The sequence below is a fragment of the Malaclemys terrapin genome, chromosome 1 (assembly GCF_027887155.1).
Source record: "Malaclemys terrapin pileata isolate rMalTer1 chromosome 1, rMalTer1.hap1, whole genome shotgun sequence".
Lineage (NCBI taxonomy): Eukaryota > Metazoa > Chordata > Testudines > Emydidae > Malaclemys > Malaclemys terrapin.
In genome coordinates, this window is record NC_071505.1 from 211,056,763 (window position 1) to 211,081,527 (window position 24,765).

Sequence of the window (24,765 nt, forward strand, 5' to 3'; positions counted from 1 at the left end):
GGGAGGGCTGCTTTATTTATTATCCACGGTAGGACACTCCCACACCACTCAGCCATAACTTCAGCAGGCCCCATTGCAGTACACAGGCTAGCAGTGTACGGGCCTGGGCGGCTTCGAGACACCAGCAGCAGCCTTTGAGACCTTCAGGAGTAAGACATCAGCTAAAATCACCACCGCCTGTGGAAAACGGTGCCAGTATTCCTATACTTGCCCTATACTACTAGAATCATACAGCTGAGCAATTCCTTTCTCATTTCCCCTCCCCCCAGGGGGCCATACTCAGTACTCACCATGGCTGGTGCTGTGACTGGTGCCGTGCACAAGCAATCCCAAGCAGAAGTGAGAAAGTCGTTGGGGAGCAAGGGGAGAGTGTTCAGCATCTTCAGTTTCTCATTCTGCAGTGAATATGCTGACACTAGTACCTCTGTGTGTGTTATATTCTGCTGCTGCCACTGCAGCCTTCAGGATCCCCTCCCCCCCACCTGCTGAACGCCTGAGCCAGATAAGGAGGAAAGAGAAGGGGACTTGGGAGGACGTGTTCCAGGGCATCTTGCAAGCCAGTGCTGGATCAGACTGTGAGCACAGGGCCTGGAGGATGAACACCGCAGGCAGCCTGGAGAAGGTAAGAGCAGAGAGGAGAGAGGCCCAGGAGTCTCAGCCGGAAAAGCTGAGGGAGCTGCATCAGGACATAATGGGGCTTCTCAGGAAGCAAACACAGATGCTGCAGGCTCCCTTAATCTATATCAATATTCCATGTGGCATCTGGGGTTTCTGCACTACCCCTACCACTCCACATTAAAAGCAATCACAGCTTCCCCTAAACTGACCTGTGAAAGCCACAGTTGGTGTATGTGTAGCTGACATGGACATGAATGTTCTTTCCTCTTCATAAGCTCTGCTCTCTTTATTATTATAAATTAAAATTTATTAAACTTTATTACATTTTTAATGTATTTGTTTTAAAATTGCACAGGTTATTTTGCACTGATTTTATTACAGAATAAAATTACAGTATTTGGAACTCATTCAGCTTTATTGGGTCAAAACATATACCAATGAGTGCTCAGCAGTTCTGAGAGTAACCATGTCACATAACTCATAGGATCATTCACAAACAAAATTAAGAGGTGCATTGACTATGTTATATTCCTGCATGTCCACCGAATGATTCCTACTAGGCCACAAAAGAGGAGGGCCAGGGAGAGCCACTACAACACCACACACTTCTCTGGCTCACTGTTAAAATGGTCTTTCAGAGTCGCCCAGAGCTATATAGCTCCGTGTTGAGCTCTTCTAATAGTCCTTGTATCTGGCTGTTCAAATTCAGCAGACAGCTGCTTCACCTCCGCCCTCCACTCCAGCGGAAACTTTTCCCCGCTTTGCTTCACAGATATTATGCAGGACACAGCAGGCAGCTATAAACCATTGGGGTATTTTTCTCACTGAGCTCCATTCTGGTGAATAAACAATGCCAGCAGCCCTTCAAATGACCAAAAGCACATTCAACTGTCATTCTGCACCTGCTGAGCCTATAGTTGAATTGTTGTTTGGTGCTGGCAAGGTGGTTTCATGAGCCAGGGATATGCTGCCTCCCCCGGGATCACTACTGGCATTTCAGCGTTCCCAATGTTAATCCGCCAGTCAGGAAAGAAAGTCCCTGCTTGTAGTTTTCTGAACATCCTGTGTTCTTAAAGATGTGAGTGTTATGCACCTTCCCTGACTATCTAACATTGATGTTGGTGACGTATCCCCAGTGATCCAACAATGACGTGTAACTATAGAAAAGTAGCCCTTTCTGGTGATGTACTCAGTGGCAAGGTGGTCTGTGCCAAAAGAGGGATGCCTGTGCCGTCTATCACGCCTCTGCAGTTTGGGAACCCCACTGCTGCAAATCCATCCATTATGTCCTGCATCACAGTCCTGCATAGCAGGAGGTGATAAATAGCCCTGCATGCTTGCATGACAATGGTCCCCGCTGTGGATTTCCCACCTCCAAACTGATTTACCATTGACCGGCAGCAATCCAGAGTTGCAAATTTGCCTAGTGCGATCACCACTCGCTTCTCCACTCTCAGTGCACCTCTCATTTTGGTGTCCCTGCACAGGAGGGCTGGGGCAAGCTCGGCACACTGATCCAGGAATGTGGCTTTGAGAATCTGAAAGTTCTGCCGCCAATGCTCATCATCCCACACCTGCATTACGATGCAATCCCACCACTCCGTGCTCGTTTCTCAGGCCCAGAAGTGGTGCTCCACCATGTGCAGCTGCTCCATGAATGCCAGCCACAACCTTGAAATGGCTCTTCCTATGTTCCACAGCACTCTGTCCTCCAAGAAATTGTTATGTTGCCACTCATTCAGTTCTTGCAGCTCTGCAAACGCTCCAGGATCGTGTGCCCTGTGCTTGCAATGCTCATGACAACAATGCAGAGCTGTGCAGGCTCCATGCTTCTGTCAGAGATGGCAGATAGCAAGGAGTGTTGTGCGGGTTTGTGGGATTTTGAAAAAAAGGCACAAAAATTATGGGATACAGATAACATTGTGGGATGGAGATAGTTGCAAACTCAGAAGTTGACCCCATATTCCCAGTCACCCTACACGACTCGTTTCAGTCCCATCATGCATTGCCAAAACTTCCAAAAACACAGTGCACTGGACAGGGTCAAGTTGCACAATGGGATACCTAACCATAGTGCACTGCACTCTGCATCGACTCAAGCACTTCTGGTGAGTACGTGCACTGCTGACACAAGGTGCCAAGTATGCATGTGCACAAGCAAAGTACTAACTCCGGCAACTGTACGCCAACGTCACTTGAGTTGACATATGTAGCCCTGGCCTAAGAGATATACTCTCTCAAAGAAAGGTGCTGCCTGAGATAGATGAAAAAATTCAATGACACCACATCCCATTCAAATAGGAACCCATTCATCTATCAAGGCTCACTGGTACTGCTTTGCTCTAGGCTACAGAATGTTTGAGAAGGTGTTAAATGGTGTCTACACAAGTGCTAAGGGGACTTCCCTGTCATTTTAAGATAACTCAGCTAAAAAAAAGTGCCTTTACTTTCTTGTGTAGACAAGGCTGTAGACGTAAGTGGAAATACTTTGAATCCACCCCAATGTGACAGGGAGCAAAATTTAGGATTTGGGTCAAAGAAGCTAGGTGAGGTTTATCAGGATTGCTTCACTTTCTCTCTCAGTAGTTGTCCCCCTTCCATTCCATGATCCAAACACCATCCTGGCTGCAAACAGTAAGGAGTGACCATGCTGTCATCTCGCCCTTCCCCCTCCCCAGGGGCGAGAGGCAGTAAAGCCAGCATCATGGCAACTAGTTTCATCAAGGCCAGGAACCCATTGTCAGGCCTTCAACAAAGGCTGATTGATTAGCAGCACTTGGCAAAGGACTGATTCTCTCACTCTGCCTTTTTACTACTGCAGGGAGTGAGATGTGCTGGACAGCACCGTGTCTCGTATTCATTTCTGGTCAGTATATTCAAAAGCTGCAAAGATTTTTTCTTTAAGCCTGGGACATTATTAGATTGGGACACCAAGGGCTTGAGTTTTTTCTCATGTGACACCTGTAACTCAGTTAGAACAGCACTGAAGTCAGTCGAATGACACCAGTGCATTATTTAGTGCAACTGGAAAACAGCTAACACTCCCCATAACAGTTAGCAAAGTCTCACTTCCCTTTACACAGGACCCACTCCAGATGGGTGCTAAGCATCCACAATTCCCCACAGGTGTTAAAGGGAGCTGCAGCTCTCCTCAGAAGTTTGCTGACTGACTATCTGTGGTTTCTCCATTGGTAGGTAACGGCTAGCCTTGTTTTCTGGTCTGTAAGGCAGCAGCAAAACTGTTTGCCATGGATAGGAAGCACTCAGTAATTAGTTTACAAGGTTTGAATGTTTTTGCACCAAACACCAATTTGTGAAACTCCTGCTTTTGCTGCTTTTGCAGCATATGAGATAGCCTGACCTTTCGGCAGGGAACGTTCACCTTGATTCAATAAAACAAAAACTGTCTTTCCTGCCCCATAACTCCTTGTGTGTCAAAATATAACAATGGACAAAGGCTTTACTAAGGTTCAGAAACTGGAAGTTATGTACATTTCTAGCCATTGGGAGGCCCCTGAGTCTCAGACTTGGTTGATCCAAGCCAGACCCGTTAAACTAGTCAGTTATGTTCCCCTGCTGCACAGCAATTGACTTAGAAGGTTGCCTGAGTGCATCTGCCATTGTAGTCTTCTGAATCCCTGGCTCAGAATTTCACACTCTATTTGATCTCATTAGGCAATTTTCCTGACATTCAGCCTGAGTTTTCCTCTTCCCATTAAACACCATAAACAATTCCACTTCTTCCTTGGCCTTTAGTAGAGCAGTGTGAAATGCCTGTTCCTAACCTGAATTCAGTCTGATCTCACTTATTGTTCTTTATTTGTACTGCAAATATTTTGTGCTTGAAAGTCCCAGTCACTGATCCCTTAGGCACTGTGTACACGTATGAAAAAGAAAGAACCATTGGAACAAACCTGATCTGGTTTTCATCAAAATTTTATTTTTAAACATTGGACTCATCAAGCAGCATTTATAGCTTACCAGAGCATCTTATCTGTGTAGCCTTTGTCTCCCCAATCCCCCTAGTATCATCACTGAACACATTTTGTGTAAGATTAGAGGTAAGATCCTTCGGGCAAGGGCCTTGCTTTTTATTTGTTCTATACAGCCTAATGCACAGTTTTGCCACTGCATAAATGATTAATAAATGTAGGTACATTTAAAAAAAAAACATCAACTTTTGCTTTCAAACACAGTCGTTGCCGCAGTCTACAAAGGCGGGATTCCCAGTTGTCCTGGAGTTTGACAAAAATATCAGTGAGCAGGCCCACAGTCATATGCGGCGAACAGTCTGGTTTATGCAGGACAGAACTAAAACATAATCCCATCTTTCATTCACCATTCTGTTTCATGCAGTTGTCTGCATCATTGTAAGTTTGCAGAACAACCACTGGGAACAGGTCAAGCAGCAGCCTAGAAAGGGTTAAGGGATCCCTTTTTATCAAATGGCTGTGCAGGGTGTGTAAGGAAGCTGAAGATAGGAACACAGGTAAGTCCTGGCTGTGGATTGTGTCCAGTATTTTCTGTTGAGTTGTTTATCCTTTGTTATACATGATAAACCATGATCTGATGAAAGGACCTTACTTAACAAGGACTTGGCCAGGGCATTTGCTTCCCTTTCCTGGCTGGTGAAACAGCATAGCAGCCTACAGTTACTCACTGTGTACATGACTAGATTAAGTGTAAGCAATGAATAAGTGAGGGAATCCACAGACAACAGCTGTAAACAATACCATGAAATCCAGACACTGTGCTTTTACAGGAAATATTTCAGTTGTCTTGTGTTCCAGAAGAGACAGGAAATGCTATGCCAGACCAAAGTAGTGGCCCATCTAACTTCTGCTCCTCTCTCTCTGACAGCAGCTAGTACTACATGCTTCAGGAGCAGAAACTACATACTAGACAACTGTGGAATAAACTGCCCAAAGAGGAAATTTCCTTCTAACCCCATCAGTTAGTCTTATGTCCTGACATACGAGGGATCCCATCCCGTGTTAAAGCAAACATTTCAGTCCTGTGGATGTTCTCATTATCTACATAAACATCTCTGCTTTTTCTAAACCCTAAGAATCTTGTGTCTGAGCGCTTCATAATGGGTACAGCAAAATGTTGTGCAATGGGCAGTAGGAAAAGATTATTTACTTTCTCAATTCATTGCTGACTGTAGTAACGGCTTCCACAGTTTTAAATCCTTACTCCAAACATACTGATGATTCCAATCTGGAACTGGTCCCACCATTGCAACATCCGGGCAGAGGTCATCTGTGTTGTGAAGAGCCACGCACTGACCTGTACGTTCTTAAGGTTGCTGGGTAATTTAGCTGAGAGTGTGTCCACACCTGAAATGCTACAGTGGCAGAGCTGCTGTAGTGCTTCCCTGTAGACACTACCTATGCCGACGGGAGGAGTTCTCCTGTCAGCACAGGTAATCCACCTGCCCCAGAGCTGGTAGCTAATTCCATGGAAGAATTCTTCCATCAACCTGGCACTGTCAACTTGGCTTAACTATGTTGTTCAGGAGTGTGGATTTTTAATACCCTTGAGGGATGTAGCTGGGTCAATATCATTTTCTAGCATAGACCAACCCTGAGTTTGCAGACCCTCAGACCCTGCGATCCTCCAGTAGGAAGAAATAAGGCATGTTTTCTTTTGCCAGCCCTAACATCCTGGCTCACTGCCTTCACACACTCTAGAACTACCCTCTTTCTAATGCTGTGCCAGTTCAGTGGTAGGGGATAATCCGATGCTGGACTATGTGTAACCACACTGACATGATTTAAGATGTGCTCACTATTGGGTTATGTTGTATGTTGAAAAAAATAATAAGAAAATGCAATTTGTCAAGATGGCGGCCTTTATTCACCAAACTGCTCAGCTTAGCACTCCTTTATCATTGACTAGCAGTCAAATTTTATTAGCAGCAAGGGCCTTTTGTTAACACTCTTAGGGAATGGCTACATGTGACGTAGGAGGTGTGGTTCCCAGCTCGCGCAGACAAACCCACGCTAGCTTTGCTCAAGCTAGCACCTAAAACTAGCAGTGTGTCTGCAGCAGGCTGGGCTCGCCAGCTAGGGACGTACCCAGGGGCTGGGCAGGATTGCACTAGTTTAAGTGGCCACCCATGTCATCCTGGACACACTGCTTCTTTTAGGTGCTAGCTTGAGCATGACTACATTTACATGAGCTGGGAATCACACCTCCTAGCTTAAATGTAGACGTACCCTGAAAACCCTCACGCTTGACTCCCACATCCCTCCAAGTCACACGTTCAATGTCACTTTCGTGTCATTTTTGTCTTATCTTTTTACAAGAATAACATAAATAGCAGAGTGTGAGTGAGAGCGGCTTTCCCCTCCAGCTCTAGTTCCCTCAGGCCAGCTGGACTGAGCCTCACTCAGTCCCCCACTACAGCCAGCTCACAAAGCACCCACTTCCCCTTGCCCTGTATCAAGGCTGCCCCTCTCCTAGCCTATGTTTAGGATACTATCTTGACAGCTGAGCCTTGACCACAGAAGCCGTGTTACCGGCCCTCCAAGACAATGATGCGAATAAGAGTACTAGACAAGAGATGAAGATTGAGAGCCCTTCTAGTAAAAGGTACATGACATGTCATACAATACCCAGGGTGCAGGAACATCACCTCCAGATTCCTGAGTGGGATTTGGACAACAAAGATATGAAATACATGCACCCCTTCCCTGGATCCACCTCAGGTTTTATAGTGACCCCAGTGCACTGTGGGACAGGAGTTAGTGTTGCCAATCCCAAGCATGCAAAACTCAGGAGTCAGGAAACAAAAACTCATGAGACTGACTTAAAAATCATGGAATTTTAAAAAATAATAAATGGAGGGTTGATTTTATTTGCTTTCTAGTTTTGCATGCGTTTACACTTTCCTCTACCACTATCATGCTAGAAACTTCCTTTTTTTTAATGAAAGGTGAGAGTCTCACAGTCACATGATTCCAGAGACGGGGCAATACGAAAAATGCCAAATATCACAAGACTCATGATACAACCTCAAGAGTTGGAAATAGTGTCTGTACTCCCTTGCCCAAGTTAGCTTTGATCTAGCTAGCTCAAGTGACAATAGCAGTGAAGCCATGGAAGCATGGCTGGTGGCTACTCTTGTATGAACCCAGGGTGCTGGGCGGGCAGGACTAGCTTGTGCTGCTGCCTGGGCTGTTGTGGCTTCAATGCTATTGTGCTGACATGGTCTAAATCCCATAGTTTTGTACTGACTATCAAAACTCAGGCTTTGTGTACATAGTAAGTTGCACTGGTCAAAATGAACTCAGATTTAAAACCACTTTGGTTAAACTGCTGCAAGATACTTGTTTGGAGCCTCTTAACCCATTTGAAAACGGGCTTGTATCAATTAAATCAATTGCTTTCTGACTTAAGCTAAAGCACCACAAACCAGGTTAAATTGTCTTTAAGTGTTTGTCTTTATGCTGGCTCCCAGCCTGGTTGCTAGGCAACCCAGCAAGCTCAGTTGGACCCAATGAGCTCCCTCCATACGGTTTCATTTTGATTGGGCAGAGGAGCATTGCCAAGTCCGCTGTAATTTTTTTTTTTAGAGCCACAGGCTGCAGGTTTTGGGGCTTGTTTTATTTGGAGGTTGCTTTTTTGTAAAAGTGGACTTCCATGCCACTCATACTTCTGCGCTGCTCCTGGCAGCGGTGCTGCCTTCAGAGCTGGGCACCCGGCCAGCAGCCGCCGCTCTCTGGCCGCCCAGCTGTGCTTACTTTGTGCTGGGGCTGAACCCCGCAAGGGCGCTGGAATGGGGGGACCATGGGGCCATGGCCCCATCACTTTTTTCCTGCCTTAAGGGGGTAGGAGGCAGAGAGGAGCAAGTGGCAGGTTGGGGAGCCTCAGGAGGAGAGGCGGAGTGGGCATGGGGCCTCGGGAGAAGAGGTGGGGCGGGGTGGGACCTCGAGGAAGAGGCAGGACCACCATTCAGGTGCTGGTGGCCCCCACACACTTCTCGGGAGCTTCCAGTACTCCCGAGTCCTGGCAACTCTTTCATTTAAGCACTGTCCCCACACTCCTCCCTCTGAAATGGGCTGCACTAGTTTTGGGCTTGTTCTGAAAGGCAGTGCCACTTTTTTCCCCCTTGTGTTGCCAAGTCTCACATCAGCGGCTGTTCGGTGCATACAGCGGTGCTTAACTTGCTCTCACTTCTGCGTAAAGCCTACTCCTGCTCCAACCTCAGCCTGTACCTGTTCCATTCTGGATTCTGACTCCTGGCTCTGACTTTTGGCTACATCCCTTGGCTTACCCATTGGCTTCTGACCTTTGGTTTGACCCCTGGATCTATACTCGATTACTGGAACTGCTAGTACAACCACAGGCAAGATCCTGCTCTATCCACTGGGCAGCTTATAGCGTGTCCACACAGGGCTTTGCACCTCTTTAAATCAAATAATTGTACAATACACTTTTAGTGGAAGCCAGTGCCAATGTATGTATATACAAGGCCATACTACTTGATGTAAGGAGCTCTCAGTAACATGGGACACAAGGAGTACGTTTACACTACCAAAAACAAAAACCCTGCAGCAGCACATCAACTTTGTCAACTGACTCAGGCTGGTGGGGCTTGTGCTATGGTGAGGCTAAGAATAGCTGTAAAGCCATTCCTACTCAGGCTGGAGGTGGGGCTCTAAACCCCTGTGGTGGGTGCGGGGGGGTGCAATGGTTCTCAGAGCTTCAGCTCCAGCCCAAGCAGGAGTGTCTACAATGCTACTTTTAGCCCTGTAGTATGAGCCCTGGGAGCCTGAGTCCGTTGACACAGACTCTGAGACTTGCTGCAATAGGGCTTTTGGGAGGGGAGCGGGGGGTTGGTTTTTTGCAGAGTAGACATACTCCCAGGTCAGGGTTGATGTCCCACCATGCTCCATTCTGACACTCATTAAGAGATAAGGAACTCACTTCTCCTCTCCCATTGTAAAATCTATGGGGGTGGGAGGGCTCTCCAAAAATGTCATGAAGTTGGAGAGATGCAGATACATGTACCACTCAGGGGAGAGGGCTGTGACCACACAGCCTTTGTCTTCACTAGAAACAAAGGGATATTTTGAACATATGTAAAACAAATCTAGTGTAGAATATCAAGGTTGGAAGGGACCTCAGGAGGTCATCTAGTCCAACCCCCAGACAGATTTTCCCCCACAGATCCCTAAATGACTCCTTCAAGGATTGAACTCATAACCCTAGGTTTAATAGACCAATGCTCAAACCACTGAGCTATCCCTCCCCAACAGGGTAAATTGATAGGGTAAATTGTACTTTTAACATATGTTAAAATCCTGCTCTAGACTAGGCAGATTAACAAGTTAGCTAACATTTTAAAAACACTTTTTTCCTAGAGAAGGCATGGCCTTAGGAGACAGGAAGGAAGTGGCATGACAATACAGACCCCCAAGGACTTACAGGGAGAGTTTAGCACAACCCCATGGGACTTTCCCTCCACGTGCCTCTCTATTCTCAGTCCCCTAGCTGCACAGGAGGAGTCGTGCAACATTAGGAGACTCCCTGTGGCTACACATTTCCCTATTGTCAATATTCCCTATTGATTAAAAATAAAAAGGAGTTAATGCTGCTTCCAGCAGACTTTTTGATCAGCAGAGCTGCTCCCCAACTCTGATTCCTTCCCACCCCCCAGTCCAGGAAGCCCTGATTGCATTGAGTTTACATGGAAGAGCATACGTGGGCATAGCAAGGAAGAAGCTGCTGCATCATCCTCTTGATGGTTGCTGCACAGATTCTGTGTGACTGTTTACTCCGCTCTTCTTGGGAGGAAGGAAAGGGCATCTGGACCCAGAAACATAGCATCTCTGCCCAGCTCCCCCATCCCAGTCACAGAGACACCAAAATAAAGTATACTCCTCTTCTTATAAATGGTCTATAAACTGCAGGTGACAAAGCATTAGCTCTTTTTTCAGGCATTTTTCTGGGTGTCCCAGTCATTGCTGAATCTATTCTCCCCCTCCCCATTCTATTAAATAGAAAGTTAATGTTGCCTCAATTTAGCAGTGGATTTTTCCCACTATCTTGGACAGCCTGGAAATCATCATGCAATAATGCCAGCTGAGAGATGATTCATTGTATTGGAGTCCCCTCCTGAACTTCCTGAGTAAATTTACAAGTGACAGACAACTCATTAAGGGAATCATTAAGAAAGGGATAGATAATAAGACAGAAAATATCATATTGCCTCTATATAAATCCATGGTACGCCCACATCTTGAATACTCATGCAGATGTGGTCACCACATCTCAAAACAGATATATTGGAATTGGAAAAGGTTCCAGAAAGGGCAACAAAAATGATTAGGGGTACGGAATGACTGCCATATCAGGAGAGATTAATAAAACTGGGACCTTTCAGCTTGGAAAAGAGATGACTAAGGCGGGATATGATAGAGGCTATAAAATCATAACTAATGTGGAGAAAGTAAATAAGGAAGTGTTATTTACTCCTTCTCATAACACAAGAACTAGGGGCCACCAAATGAAATTAATAGGCGGCAGGTTTAAAACAAACAAAAGTATTTTTTAATACAACGCACGGTCAACCTGTGGAACTCCTTGCCAGAGAATGTTGTGAAGTCCGAGACTATAACAGGGTTAAAAAAATAACTAGATAAATTGATGGAGGATAGGTCCATCACTAATGGCTATTGTAATGGCATGGAGGATAGGTCCATCAGTCAGCTGGGGACTGACTGGCTAAGCAGCAGTTCTGCAGAAAAGGATGTGGGGATTATAGTGGATGAGTAGCTGGATATGACTCAGTAGTGTGCACTTGTTGCCAAGAAGATTAATGGCATATTGGGTTGCATTAGTAGGAGCATTGCCAGCAGATCAAGGGAAGTGGTTATTCCCCACTATTTGGCACTGATGAGGCCACATCTGGAGTATTGCATCCAGTTTTGAGCCTCCCACTACAAAAAGGATGTGGACAAATTCGAGAGAGTCCAGCGGAGGGCAACAAAAATGATCAGGGGGCTGGGGCACATGACTTACGAGGAGAGGCTGAAGGAACTGGGGTTATTTAGTCTGCAGAAGAGAAGAGTTGGGGGGAATTTAATAGCAGCCTTCAACTACCTGAAGGGGGGTTCCAAAGAGGATGGAGTTCGGCTGTTCTCAGTGGTGGCAGATGACAGAACAAGGAGCAATGGTCTCAAGCAGTGATTTCCCTACACCCCCCTGAATTCCCCCCCCCCAGTTTTGTGAACTAGTTACAAGCTTTCAAACCTGGTGGCTGAACTTTGCGACTTTGTCCTCACCCACAACTATTTCACATTTGGGGATAATATATACCTTCAAGTCAGCGGCACTGCTATGGGTACCCGCATGGCCCCATAGTATGCCAACATTTTTATGGCTGACTAAGTGCTTAGTCCTGCTGTGGAGACAGTGTTCCTGTGGGTACAGTGTTTTTGTGCAAAAGACAGCCCAGACTGCACTAGCAGCGAGGTTCCCCCACTGAGAGCTCAGCTGAAATCACTGAGAGCTGGGTGGAACCTCAAGAGACCAACTAGCAGAGGTCACAGTGACAGGTGGCAGCAGAAGGTGACTGCTCAGGACCATTGGCAACAGAGTGGTGGAGTGAACGGTGGCACAACGAACAGCCGTGGCCAGAGCAAACAGTGAGCAGCTGGAGGAATGAGCAAGGTGTCTTCTGGCCCCCCACCCGGGAGGTGTACTCACGTGAAAGCATCTCTGAACTCTGAGTCTCCACTGACCAAGGACAACCCCGGTGAGTGGGGTGCAGTGGAGGGAAAAGTGAGGGGCACGTTAAAGAAACATTTGTTTGTTAGACTATCTTTTAGTGACTTTGCTCCAGAATGCTAGATTTGTGACTGGGAATGGAAACTTGTATAAATATGTTTCCCAGTAGGCCAAGATTTTTTAAATGCATTATTTGCCAAGGTTGTTATCTCACATTGTTGCTATCTTGAGAGGTCATTATGTTGGGAAGTTTCTGTACTAAACATTTGTATTATTATAATTAATTTTTACATAAGAATGATCATACTGGGTCAGACCAATGGTCCATATAGCCCAGTATCCTGTCTTCCAACAGCGGTCAAGGCCAGGTGCTTCAGAGGGAATGAACAGAACAGGTAATCATCAAGTGATCCATCCCCTGTTGCCCATTCCCAGCTTCTGGCAAACAGGCTAGGGACACTCAGAGCATGGTGTTGCATCCCTCCCCATTCTGGCTAATAGCCACTGATGGACCTATTCTCCAGGAATTTATCTAGTTCTTTTTTTAATCCTGTTATAGTTTTGGTCTTCACAGCATCCCCTGGCAAAGAGTTCCACGGGTTGACTTTATGTTGTGTGAAGAAGTACTTCCTTTTTTTTTTTAAACCTGCTGCCTATTAATTTCATTGGGTGACTGCTAGTTCTTGTGTTATGTGAAGGATTAAATAACATTTCCTTATTCACTTTCTTCACACCAGTCAAGATTTTATAGACCTCTATCATATCCCCTCTTAGTCGTCTCTTTTCTAAGCTGAAAATTCCCAGTCATTTTATTTTTTCCTCCTGTTTTCATACCCCTAATCATTTTAGTTGCCCATCTCTGTACCTTTTCCATTTCCAATATATCTTTTTTGGGATGGGGTGACCAGATCTGCACACAGTATTCAAGGTGTACACGTACCATGGATTTATACAGAGGCAATATGATATTTTCTGTCTTATTATCTATCCCTTTCTTAAAAAAAGCAAAGGTTTCAGAATAGCAGCCGTGTTAGTCTGTATCCCCAAAAAGAACAGGAGTACTTGTAGCAGCTTAGAGACTAACAAATTTATTTGAGCATAAGCTTTCGTGGGCTACATCCAAAGAAGTGGGCTGTAGCCCACGAAAGCTTATGCTCAAATAAATTTGTTAGTCTCTAAGGTGCCACAAGTACTTCTGTTCTTTTTAAAAAAGCAAACAGAATGTTGGGAATCATTGACTGCCGCTGCACATTGAGTGGATGTTTTCAGGGAACTATCCACAATGACTCCAAGATCTCTTTCTTGAGTGTTAACAACTAATTCAGACTCCTTCATTTTGTATGTATAATTGAGATTGTTTTCCAATGTGCATTACTTTGCATTTATCAACGTTGAATTTCATCCGCCATTTTTGTTGCCCAGTCACTCAGTTTTGTGAGATCCCTTTGTAACTCTTCACAGTCTGCCTGGGACTTAACTATCTCGAATAGTTTTGTATCATCTGCAAATTTTGCCACCTCACTGTTTACTCATTTTTCCAGATCATTTATGAGTATGTTGAACAGTAATGGTCCCAGTATCAACCCCTCAGGGATACCACTATTTATCTCTCTCCATTCTGAAAACTGATAATTTATTCCTATCCTTTGTTTCCCATCTTTCAACCAGTTACTGATCCATGAGAGGACTTCCCTCTTATCCCATGATGGCTTACTTTCCAAAAGTCAATTTAAATTAAATACATTTTTTTTAATTATATTTTTTTAGAAATCTAGACCTGTTATGTGTTTTGGTGTAACTTGCATTATCCTTATGTTAAATTTGCATTATCCTAACAAAACATTTACTTTATTCATATCTCTTTTATATATCTCATCGGTCCTGACAGCCCCCCCACCCCCGGGTAAATTTGGACACCACCCCTAATTTCAATTCCTGGGGAAACCACTGGTCTCAAGTTGCAGTGGGGGAGGCCTAGGTTGGATATTAGGAAACACTATTTCACTAGAAGGGTGGTGAAGCACTGGAATGGGTTGCCTAGGGAGGTGGTGGAATCTCCATCCTTAGAGGTTTTTAAGGCCGGCTTGACAAAGCCCTGGCTGGGATGATATAGTTGGTGTTGGTCCTGCTTTGAGCAGGGGGTTGGACTAGATGACCACCTGAGGTCCCTTCCAACCCTAATCTTCTATGATTCTAGGTGTCCCTAGCCTCTGTTTGCCAGAAGCTGGGAATGAGTGACAGGGAATGGATCACTTGATGATTACCTGTTCTGTTAATTCCCTCTGGGACACCTGGCATTGGCCACTGTCAGAAGACCGGATACTGGGCTAGATGGATCTTTGGTTTGATCCAGTATGGCTGTTCTTATGTAACTCACCATAATATAAGCACTTGGTCTGGTAATAAATCTCCGCAGGATCAGGCCCTTAATGTTTTACTTGTATAGCATCAAAATTACAATACAGCACAGATTATACTTAGCATGGCCATTACATTTCTGTTACTCTGGTGAACTACTTTGTACTAAAAAAATTACCTCCAAATATTAATAATTATCACACACTTTAATAGTGGGTCCATTTTTTAGCGTTTTTAGTTACTGGAATCTCTTTCAAACACTAACCCAGCTTCCTCATGTTACAGATCACTAAAATAAAACGGGAAACTAGTGACCGGGTATTTAGATGCACATAGTCTGGAACGAGAAAACAGGGCTTTCAGTCCAGACACGTTTTCAACTAAGAAATCTTCCTGGAAAATCCCCTTTCCCCCTCCCCGCGCGCGCGCACACACACACACACACACACACACACAGAGTTTTTAAAGCAGCAGCAAAACTTACTTCCGATAATTTTGTGAGAGAACGGAGGCTCATTTGCAATGCAGACGGGATCCGTCCCATTCTCCATTTCTTTAGCTTCTGGTAAGCTTTGTCTCCTGGTGCTGTCCCTGAGGCGTTGCTCCCTTTTCAGTGTTGGCTGAGTTACAAAGCGCTGCTACTTCTTCTGCGCTTTTCCAGTAAGGCGCCGAGACTTGTTGCCAAATGTAAATTTCCTCCCAACCACCTTTCGATTGGGTAAATGCTTGACAGTCCGAATCCCAGCTCTTTCTCTCTCCGTTCAAACACTGCTGCAGAATGAGGCGCCAGTGAAAGATCCCCCAAGGAAACCACAGGGTGACTGGGTGGCAGTGCAGACACACAATTTACACTCTTGCCTTGTGCATTAGCAACATCCCTCCCGTCGGCAGGGAGGTTCCACACTTGTGTCCGTGTCCCCTCTACTGTTGTGTTATTTATTTGCTAGGTGCCGTTAAAAACATACAGTAAAGATGTCCCTGCTCCACAGGACACATAAAGACAGAGCTCCCTAAGGCATACAGCGTTAATACTTACAGTACAAGTTCCAAGCTTCAGAATTTCACCCTCTTCTTCACACACACCCCAGCACCAGGCAGCACCTCCCACACACCACCTGAAATGTCAGCGATAGTCACTTTTGCAAGGCTTTGAGAGAAATAGTTTAAACCTATGAGCAAGAGGCATATGTACAGCGCTCCGCATTTACCTCTCTGTGTAAAGTTAGGGGCGGGGGAGACCAATGGATACATTTCGGACCAAATCATGGTCTATTAAAGTGGAAAACTACCATAGACTTCACCCCTAAAGGAACCAAAAATGAGGAGGGAAAGCAAGTGAAAATTAAACTTTTTACCTCATGTTTAAAAACGATGTAACAGGAGAGCTGGATTTTACTCAGCTCTTAAACAAACAACCACACCATTTTGATCCAGTTTTGCAAGTTCTTGCCATATAAACCAAAACTACTTTTTGCATAAAAAGGGAAGGGAAGGGGAGAGAGAGAGTTACATTACAATGAAGGGGAGAGAGTTCAAGAGAGAGAGTTACATTACAATGAAGGCAGATTTATAAACTTCAAAAAAACAACACAAAATAGCAGAATTTTTCAATTTGATCTCTGTAGCAGGTAGAGCTGGTTGGGAATTTTTGTTGGAAATATTTTCCAAAGGAAAACTCATTTTGCCCAAAATTGACATTTTCCACAGGAGAATGTCAATTATGCTGCCATTTTGATTTTCTATTTGGAAAACAAAATGGAAATATTTCCTTTTGGGTTGGTTTCACCTGATTCTGAATATTTGGGATTGTTGAAAGCCAGGGCTCTTTGTTTGGAGCCAGTTCAACATTAAACTGCATTTCCCTAATAGTGACACATTTCTTTATGGAAGCTGTAGTTTGGGCTCATGTTTTCTCCTATGGGCTGAGCTCCCTGGCAAGACTACATTTCTCATGATGCAATACAGTCCACTGAGCATGATACATCATAAAAGTCCCATAACTACAGGTGCACGATGGAAGATCAGTGGTGTAGTGGTAAAAAAAGAAAATGGGTAAACTAGCCTAAAGGAAACTCCATATTCCCTAAATGAGAAGTGGGTCTACTCTGTTTACCCAAGTTTACCATCAACTACACTTCTGTGGGAGATGTAGTCTGGCCAAGAAATCTGGCCCATAGGGGATAATCTGAGGTACAACACCCCCAAGGCAATGCATCACAACAGGGAAACATAGTTTAAGGCTGAAATTGACTCAAAAATGAAGCATTTATGGTCTGTTCAACAAACCAAAATGAAACATTTTGATTCAGAAATGTCAACATTTTATTTTTTATCAGAAATGCTGAAGTGAAATATTTCAGCCTTTCCCAAATGAAACATTTTTGAAACTTTTCATTAATAGAAAAATGTTGATACTTCATTTTTTTCATTCTGATTCAGGACAAAAGCAAATGTTGAACATCAGAACTTTCTACAGGATGGAAATTCTGATTTTCCACTCAGCTCTACTAGCACCCCCTTTTCTGGATATTCATGACCGTGGGCTCTTCATCACAGATCTCTAAAACTTGAGCTAAAGGGGTAATTGTCACTAGTAGCAATACTAGTTTTTTATCCTCTAGAGAACCAGCCACTAGAAGGGGATGTGGCACACACTTAATCAATGTCTTACACCTTCAGGTTAGGAGGCATTTTATCTTGCTCTTTCCAGCAGTAGTTATGCTAGTTGTGTAATACGATTGTCAGGCAATGCACACAGGAAGGTGGAAGTGAAACCAGACATATCCATCTTGGAAAACACTTGAGAGAAAATGCAAGAACCATTTGTTTTGGAAATCTGGCTCAGCCTACTGCAGAACTCTCCAGACAGGTTTTGGGCAGCAGGTCCAAGTGTGTGAGATGAGAAAGGGAAGAACTGTGGCTGGATTTAGGACAGTCCCTCCAGGATAGAAGAGGAGAAATATAAGGAAAACCCAGACTCCAGAGGTTAGGGTCTGAGGAAAGATAGGCCTGCCTAAGATTCTAGGTAAGATAGCTGTGCATGTAGGTCTTTTGTAGTTTCAAAATCCTTTCTCTCTTGTTATTGTTTGCTCCTACAGTTAAGATTAAATAATACTTTGTTTTAAGAAAACTGGTCACAAACTCCTAAACAGATCTGCAGCTACTGAGTCAAGACAACCCAGTCTAAGAGTGGGAGAACTATGTGATTCCACCCCAAGAAAGGAAACAGCTCAAGGCCTGGGATCCTAGAGCAGTGGTTCTTAACCTGGGGTGCACGCACCCCCTGGGCGTGCGAGATGCCATTTCTGGGGGTGCGAGACATGCCAGATTTTTTTAGAAGGTAAATCATCGAAAACACAAATTAAGCACAGGCACGTAAGTACAATTACTTTGTTTCATCAAACCTATGTATTTATTAACATTATACATTTTTTAACAATTACCATAATATACAAACAAAAAATATATCTAGGTTTAAGAGGTGCGAGAACATATTTTTTAGGTTTAAGGGGTGCGAGAACATATTTGGAGAACCAAAGGGGTGCAGGCTGCAGTAAAGGTTAAGAACTACTGTCCTGGAGGGTGCCCTCAGACACCGGAAAAGGGACATATAGGAGGCTGGCTGTGCTACTGTGACAGTAGTGATGTGCCTATATATTTTTTCTAGGGCTGTCAATTAATCACAGTTAACTCACGCAATTAACTCAAAAAAATTAATCGCGATTAAAAAAATGAATTGCAATTAATCGCACTGTTAAACAATAGAATACCAATTAAAATGTATTAAATATTTTGACTGTTTTTCTACATTTTCAATATTGTTTTCAATTACAACACAGAATACAAAGTGCACAGTGCTCACTTTATATTATTATTTTTATTTACAAATACTTGCACTGTAAAAATGACAAACAAAAGAAATAGTATTTTTCAATCTGTCAAAACTATAAAGGGAAGGGTAATAGCTGTCCTGTGTACAATCCTATAAAATCCCTCCTGGCCAGAGACTACAAAATCCTTTTACCTGTAAAGGGTTAAGAAGCTCAGGTAACCTGGCTGACACCTGACCCAAAGGACCAATAAGGGGACAAGATACTTTCAAATCTTGGTGGGGGGAAGGCTTTTGTTTGTGCTCTTTGTTTTGGTGGTTGTTCACTCTTGAGACTAAGAGGGACCAGACATCAATCCAGGCTCTCCAAATCTTTCTGAACAAGTCTCTCATATTTCAAACGTGTAAGTAAACAGCCAGGCAAGGCGTGTTAGTTTTTATATTTGTTTTCTCAACTTGTAAATGTACCTTTTACTAGGATGTTTACCTCTGTTTGCTGTACTTTGAACCTAAGGCTAGAGGGGATTCCTCTGGGCTCTTTAAGTTTGATTACCCTGTAAAGTTATTTTCCATCCTGATTTTACAGAGATGATTTTTACCTTTTTCTTTAATTAAATGCCTTCTTTTTAAGAACCTGATTGATTTTTCCTTGTTTTTATATCCAAGGGGTTTGGATCTTGATCCACCAGGAGTTGGTGGGAGAAAGGAGGGGGTTGGTTAATTTCTCCTTGTTTTAAGATCCAAGGGGTTTGGATCTGTATTCACCAGGGAATTGGTGAAGAGTCTCTCAAGGCTACCCAGGGAAGGGAATTAGCACTTTGGGAGTGGTGGCAGCGGACCAGATCTAAGCTGGTAGTTAAACTTAGAAATTTCATGCAGGCCCCCACATTTCTACCCTAAAGTTCAGAGTGGGGAAGCAGCCTTGACACAATCCATCTCAGACAAATACTGAAGTGCAATCTCTTTATCATAAAGTGTAACTTACAAATGCAGATTTTTTTTTGTTGTTGTTACATAACCGCACTGTAGCAGAGCGGTTACCCTGCTCCTGGGATAAAAGGAGTGAGAGCAGCTGAGGGAGGCTGGCTGAGTAGCTGGCCATAGGTGTGGCCAGCTCAATCAGGTCACAGCTGGCCCTAATAGGGGGCTGTGAGTAAGGAGCCATGAGAGTCTCACTCCAGCCCTGGAGTGAGAAAGACTTGGCTGCCTGGGAGAGACAGGGTACCTTTGACAGAGCAGTGCTGGGGAAGGGGCAGGCTGAGCTGGGGAGCTAAGGCCTGGCCGGAAGGCCTAAGGCAGTACTGGGGCTGCAGGGAAAGGCAGCAGGTCTAATCAGGGCCGGCTCTAGGTTTTTTGCCACACCAAGCAAAAAAAATGTTGGCTGCCCCTTGGCCCAGCCCTGGGCTTCTCGCTGCACCCCCCTGCTGCCCCAACCCTGGGCTCTTTCCCCTCCCCCCCCCAACCCACACCCCCCTGCTGCCCCAGCTCTGGGCTCTCACCCCCCACCTGCACCCTCCTTCCGCCGCAGCCCTGGGTCACTGGTAACTTGCTCCCAGGGCAGGTCACTCAGCAGGAATTTTAGATGTGCACGGAACACAGTCAGGATTGGTTCCCATAAGGTTACAGAACTGCAGTAAAGCAGAACAATTTTCAGCTTGTGTGATTGGAGGATATCTGGATGCATGTTATAAGACTGTCCTACATAAATGAGGAAAAGCTGAGGTGCCGTTATTATTCTTTTGTTCCACTCTTTCTTTCTAGGGGGAATTTGCCAATGCAATATCACTGTCTTCCTTTTAAACAAACAAAAAAGGCAATGGCTGTTGAAAATAGCAATTCCAGTCCTAATAACCACTGGGAAGCATTTCTTGCTCAATTTTATCCTATTTTTTCTACAGCAAGTTACAGTGGATCAGTATATTTGATTTGGGAGAAATGAAGTAACAGCCACCCAAACTGAGCTTGAGCACTCCTGAATTTTGAGGTGTTCAAATCTGGAAGGCAGGTGCTGGGTGGGGGGCTGTGGCTCCACAGGGGAGCACGGCAGCATGTATGCAGCAGCGTGTCTGGCGCTGCGCGAAGCCAGACACGCTGGTCTGAGTAGGGGCTGGGGGGTTGGAGAAGGTGTAGGGGGTTCCATAGGGGCAGTCAAGGGACAGGGAGCAGGGGGGGTTGGATGGGGCGAAGGTTCAGGGGGGGCAGGCAGGGGCAGGGACAAGGGTGGGGGGTTAGATGGGTTCGGGGTTCGGAGGGGGGGTAGTCAGGGGACAGGCAGCAGTTGGATAGGCATGGGAGTCCCAGGGGTTTGTCAGGGGACAGGTAGGGGGTGGGGTTCTGGGGTCTCAGGATGGGACAGTTGGGGACAAGGAGAAGGGAGGCTTAGATAGGGGGTGGGGTCCTGGGAGGGGACAATCAGGGGACAAGGACCAGTGGGGCTTAGATAGAGGGTGGGGTCCTGGGGGGCAGTTGAGGCAGGGGTCCCGGGAGGGGGTGGTCAGGGGATAGGGAACGGGGGGTTGGATGGGTTGGGGTTTCTGTGGGGGGCAGTCGGAGGGGGTGGATGGTGGGCGGGTGGGGCTACCCTCCCTCCCCATGAAGTGTCCTATTTTTTTGAAAGTTAAAATATGGTATCCCTACCCTTCCCAGTGCAGCTCTCCATTCATAGCAGGCTGCAGCATGAGGTCTCAGCTTCCTCACTCCCTCCCCCTCTTTCCTGTTGGTAGTGGCCAAGGGAATGCTGGGAAATGTAGTTCTTTCCCTGCTCCAGGGCTGGTTCTATAGGCAGGGAGCTAACCAAGGAACTACAGCTCCCAGGGCCCCCTGTTGGTTCTTAGCTCCCATGCTGGATCCCTGCCGCCCCTGCAAATGGGCTGCCCCAAGCACGTGCTTGCTTTGCTGGTGCCTAGAGCTGCCCCTAGGTCTAACCGCCTTGCCAATGATGAGTGGCCATTACAGACTGCAGGTTGCCCCAGAGAAAGGGGGCTAGATGATGACTGGCAGTAGCCACTGTGGCAAGGTGGGCATGGGGGAAGGGGTTCCCCTGGGCGGGGAGATGCAGAGTGGGGGTGCACTGTTGGGGGGCAGCACCCCAAGATAAGGGTCACCGCAGGCCGGGAGGGATGCAGGGCCTGAAGTATGGTGGTGGAGACCAGGAAGCAAGTACCGGTAGGGAGACTCTGGCCAGCAGAAGGTGCTCTGAGGCTGGAAAGAGCTAATTCCCAGACTGACCAGCAGGGGGCACCACAGCAGTGAGTGCCCGCCATGCTACATGCACTCAAAAACAAAACAGTGTAAAACTTTAGAGCCTACAAGTCCACTCAGTCCTACTTCTTATTCTGCCAATCACTAAGACAAATGAATTTGTTTACATTGACAGGAGATACTGCTGCCTGCTTCTTATTTACAATGCCACCTGAAAGTGAGAACAGGCGTTCACATGGCATTTTTGTAGCCTGTGTTGCAAGGTATTTATATGCCAGATATGCTAAACATTCGTGTGCCGCTTTATGCTTCAGCCACCATTCCAGATGACATGCTTCCATGCTGATGATGCTCATTAAAAAAATGTGTCAATTACATTTGTGACTGTACTCCTTGGGGGGGGGGAATTGTATGTCTCCTGCTCTGTTTTACTTGCATTCTGCATATATTTCATGTTATAGCAATCTCAGATAATGACCCAGCACATGTTGTCCAATTTAAGAACACTTTCACTGCAGATTTGACAAAATGCAAAGAAGGTACCAGTGTGAGATTTCTAAAGACAGCTACAGCACTCGACCCAAGGTTTAAGAATCTGAAGTGCCTTCCAAAATCTGAGAGGGACAAGGTGTGGAGCATGCTTTCAGAAGTCTTAAAAGAGCAACACTCTGATGCGGAAACTACAGAACCCGAATCACCAAAAAAGATGCTGGTGGCATCCGACTCAGATAATGAAAATGAACATGCGTTGGTCCACACTGCTTTAGACCGTTTTCAAGCAGAGCCTATCATCAGCATGGAACCATGTCTTTTGGAATGGTGGTTGAAGCATGAAGGAACATATGAATCTTTAGCGCATCTGGCACATAAATATCTTGCAACGCCAGCTACAAAAGTACCATGCAAACGCCTGTTCTCACTTTCAGGTGACATTGTAAACAAGAAACGGCCAGTATTATCTCCTGCAAATTGTAACCAACCTTGTTTGTCTGAGTGATTGGCTGACCAAGAAGTAGGACTGAGTGGACTTGTAGGTTCAAAAGATTTACATTGTTTTATTTTTGAATGCAGGGGTTTTTTTACATAATTCTACATTTGTAAGTTCAACTTTCATGATAAAAAGATTGCACTACAGTACTTGTATGGGGTGAATTGAAAAATATATTTTATTTTTTACAGTGCAAATATTTGTAATAAAAATAAATATAAAGTGAGCACTGTACACTTTGTATTCTGTGTTGTAATTAAAATTAATATATTTGAAAATGTAGTAAACATCCAAAAATATTTAAAATAAATGGTATTCTATTGTTGTTTAACAGCACAATTAATCATGCAATTATTTTTTTCCTTAAATTTGGATTCATTATTCTGACAAATGCTGAAGCTCTTGTACAGGCAAAACTTCCATCAGGCACCTGCTAGTGTAACCTACACACCTGCTGGGTGTGGTGCTCTGTCCCATTGAGTGGCACCGAGACCAGTTAGTGCGAGATTAATGAGTTTGCTCTACAGCCTTAGCTACCAACCCGTTGGCTTTTAGCTCATGCAGTAGAGGCTTATGCACTAAGCTCCAGAGGCCCCAGGTTCAATCCCACCCGCCACTGACTGGTGTCTGTTGGTGTTACACTAGCACCATTTAGTATTACCTTTAAAACTATTTCACTTTTGAACAAAAAAAAACAGCATTTTCACTTTATTCTTTTCACAATTATCATTGGATAGAAATTTGCAGGAGCCACCGAGTTCAGATGAGCCCCCTATTGACAAACATGCAGCCACAGGTACAAAACAAACCAATGGCCTTTCTGAAGATATAGGCCCAACTTTTCTTCTTGAGCAAGATCTGATCAATGCAGTGGGGAAAGGGAGTTGCCAAGGAACTGGTTAGAGTTTCCTGAGTCTCCACCCCCAGTCCATGTTAGAGCAGCCTGAGGACTGCTCTAACCTACACCAGCTGGCAACATTCCCCAAGCAACCATCTCTCATCTGAAGATAGCTGAGGTGCAGTACACTCTAGCCATAGCCCCTCCCTGACCCAGACACAGCCTCTATGCTGGAGTTGTGGCTTTAAACCCACTAGAGACTCCCTCATACTAGGGAAATTCCTAGAAAGAGGGGATCCGAGCAGTTTCCACTCCCTTTGTGCTACCTGTGTAGCAGAAAATAACAATTCATAGTCAGTTAAAAAGGACAACCTCAATCATGTTGATGGATTTGGTTGTTTTAAAAAATATGAGAGCTGATGGTCATTCAATTAAATTAAATGACAAAGACATTTAAAAGAAAGAAAAGAAAATATTTATTCACACAGTGCAGAGCCTGTCCAGTAATTTATTCATTGTCACAGGAGATCTTGGAGTTAAATATTTAGCTTGAATTTTAAAACTGGCTGGGTAGTTTTATAACTGATAATAAAATTTATTGTTCCACGTCCTTAAGTGGCGTAATAAAATCTTATGCTTCAAACAATACACAGATTGCTGCAAAGGTCAAGGAGAACATTTTTCTCTAGTATTCAGTGTCATGCAATTGGCCAAGGGCATTATTGGTTTGTTTGTTTTGTTGCCTCCTTTCAAATATCCTATCAGCCACCATCAGAAGCAGGAAACCACACTGGAAGGATCAATATTCTCGTGCACTATGGAAAATCCTTTGTTTGTAATTAGCTTTTTACCCTACCATACAATTCAACGTACTAATGCATAACGTCCTTCAAACAAATTATCTCAAAATGCAGTACAGTGAGGGAGGCTAGAGAAATGTTGTGCAAAATTGGACGAACCAACTTGAATGCAAGCAGAAAGGGAAGTGATGACTAGAGATGGCGCAGGGGACAAGAAAGAAAGCTGAAATATCAAAGCAAGAATTAATCCTATGTGTTTGTACAGAGGGCTGCTCCACTTTCACAGGGCGAATGTCTCCCTACCTAGCTGCCTCAGAGACACTTTCCCTGGACTCAAAGGGGACTACCCATAGTCAAGACTCATGTATTGGAACAGTTATCTTGGATGAGGTGA

General features: G+C 44.8%; 1 protein-coding gene across 2 annotated transcripts in view; it reads right to left on the reverse strand.

Moving 5' to 3' along the window:
• Positions 1-15,813, reverse strand: part of LOC128824361 (organic solute transporter subunit alpha-like) — a 47,474-nt gene extending 31,661 nt beyond the window's left edge. Inside the window, exon 1 of one of the 2 annotated variants that reach the window (XM_054005944.1) lies at positions 15,752-15,813. Coding sequence is in view for 1 of the 2 variants with exons in the window: in XM_054005943.1 (XP_053861918.1) it covers positions 15,200-15,266 (67 nt within the window). In the remaining variant the exon portion in view is untranslated. The other variant, XM_054005943.1, reaches the window with a different exon arrangement.
• Between the last annotated feature and the right edge of the window lie 8,952 nt (positions 15,814-24,765).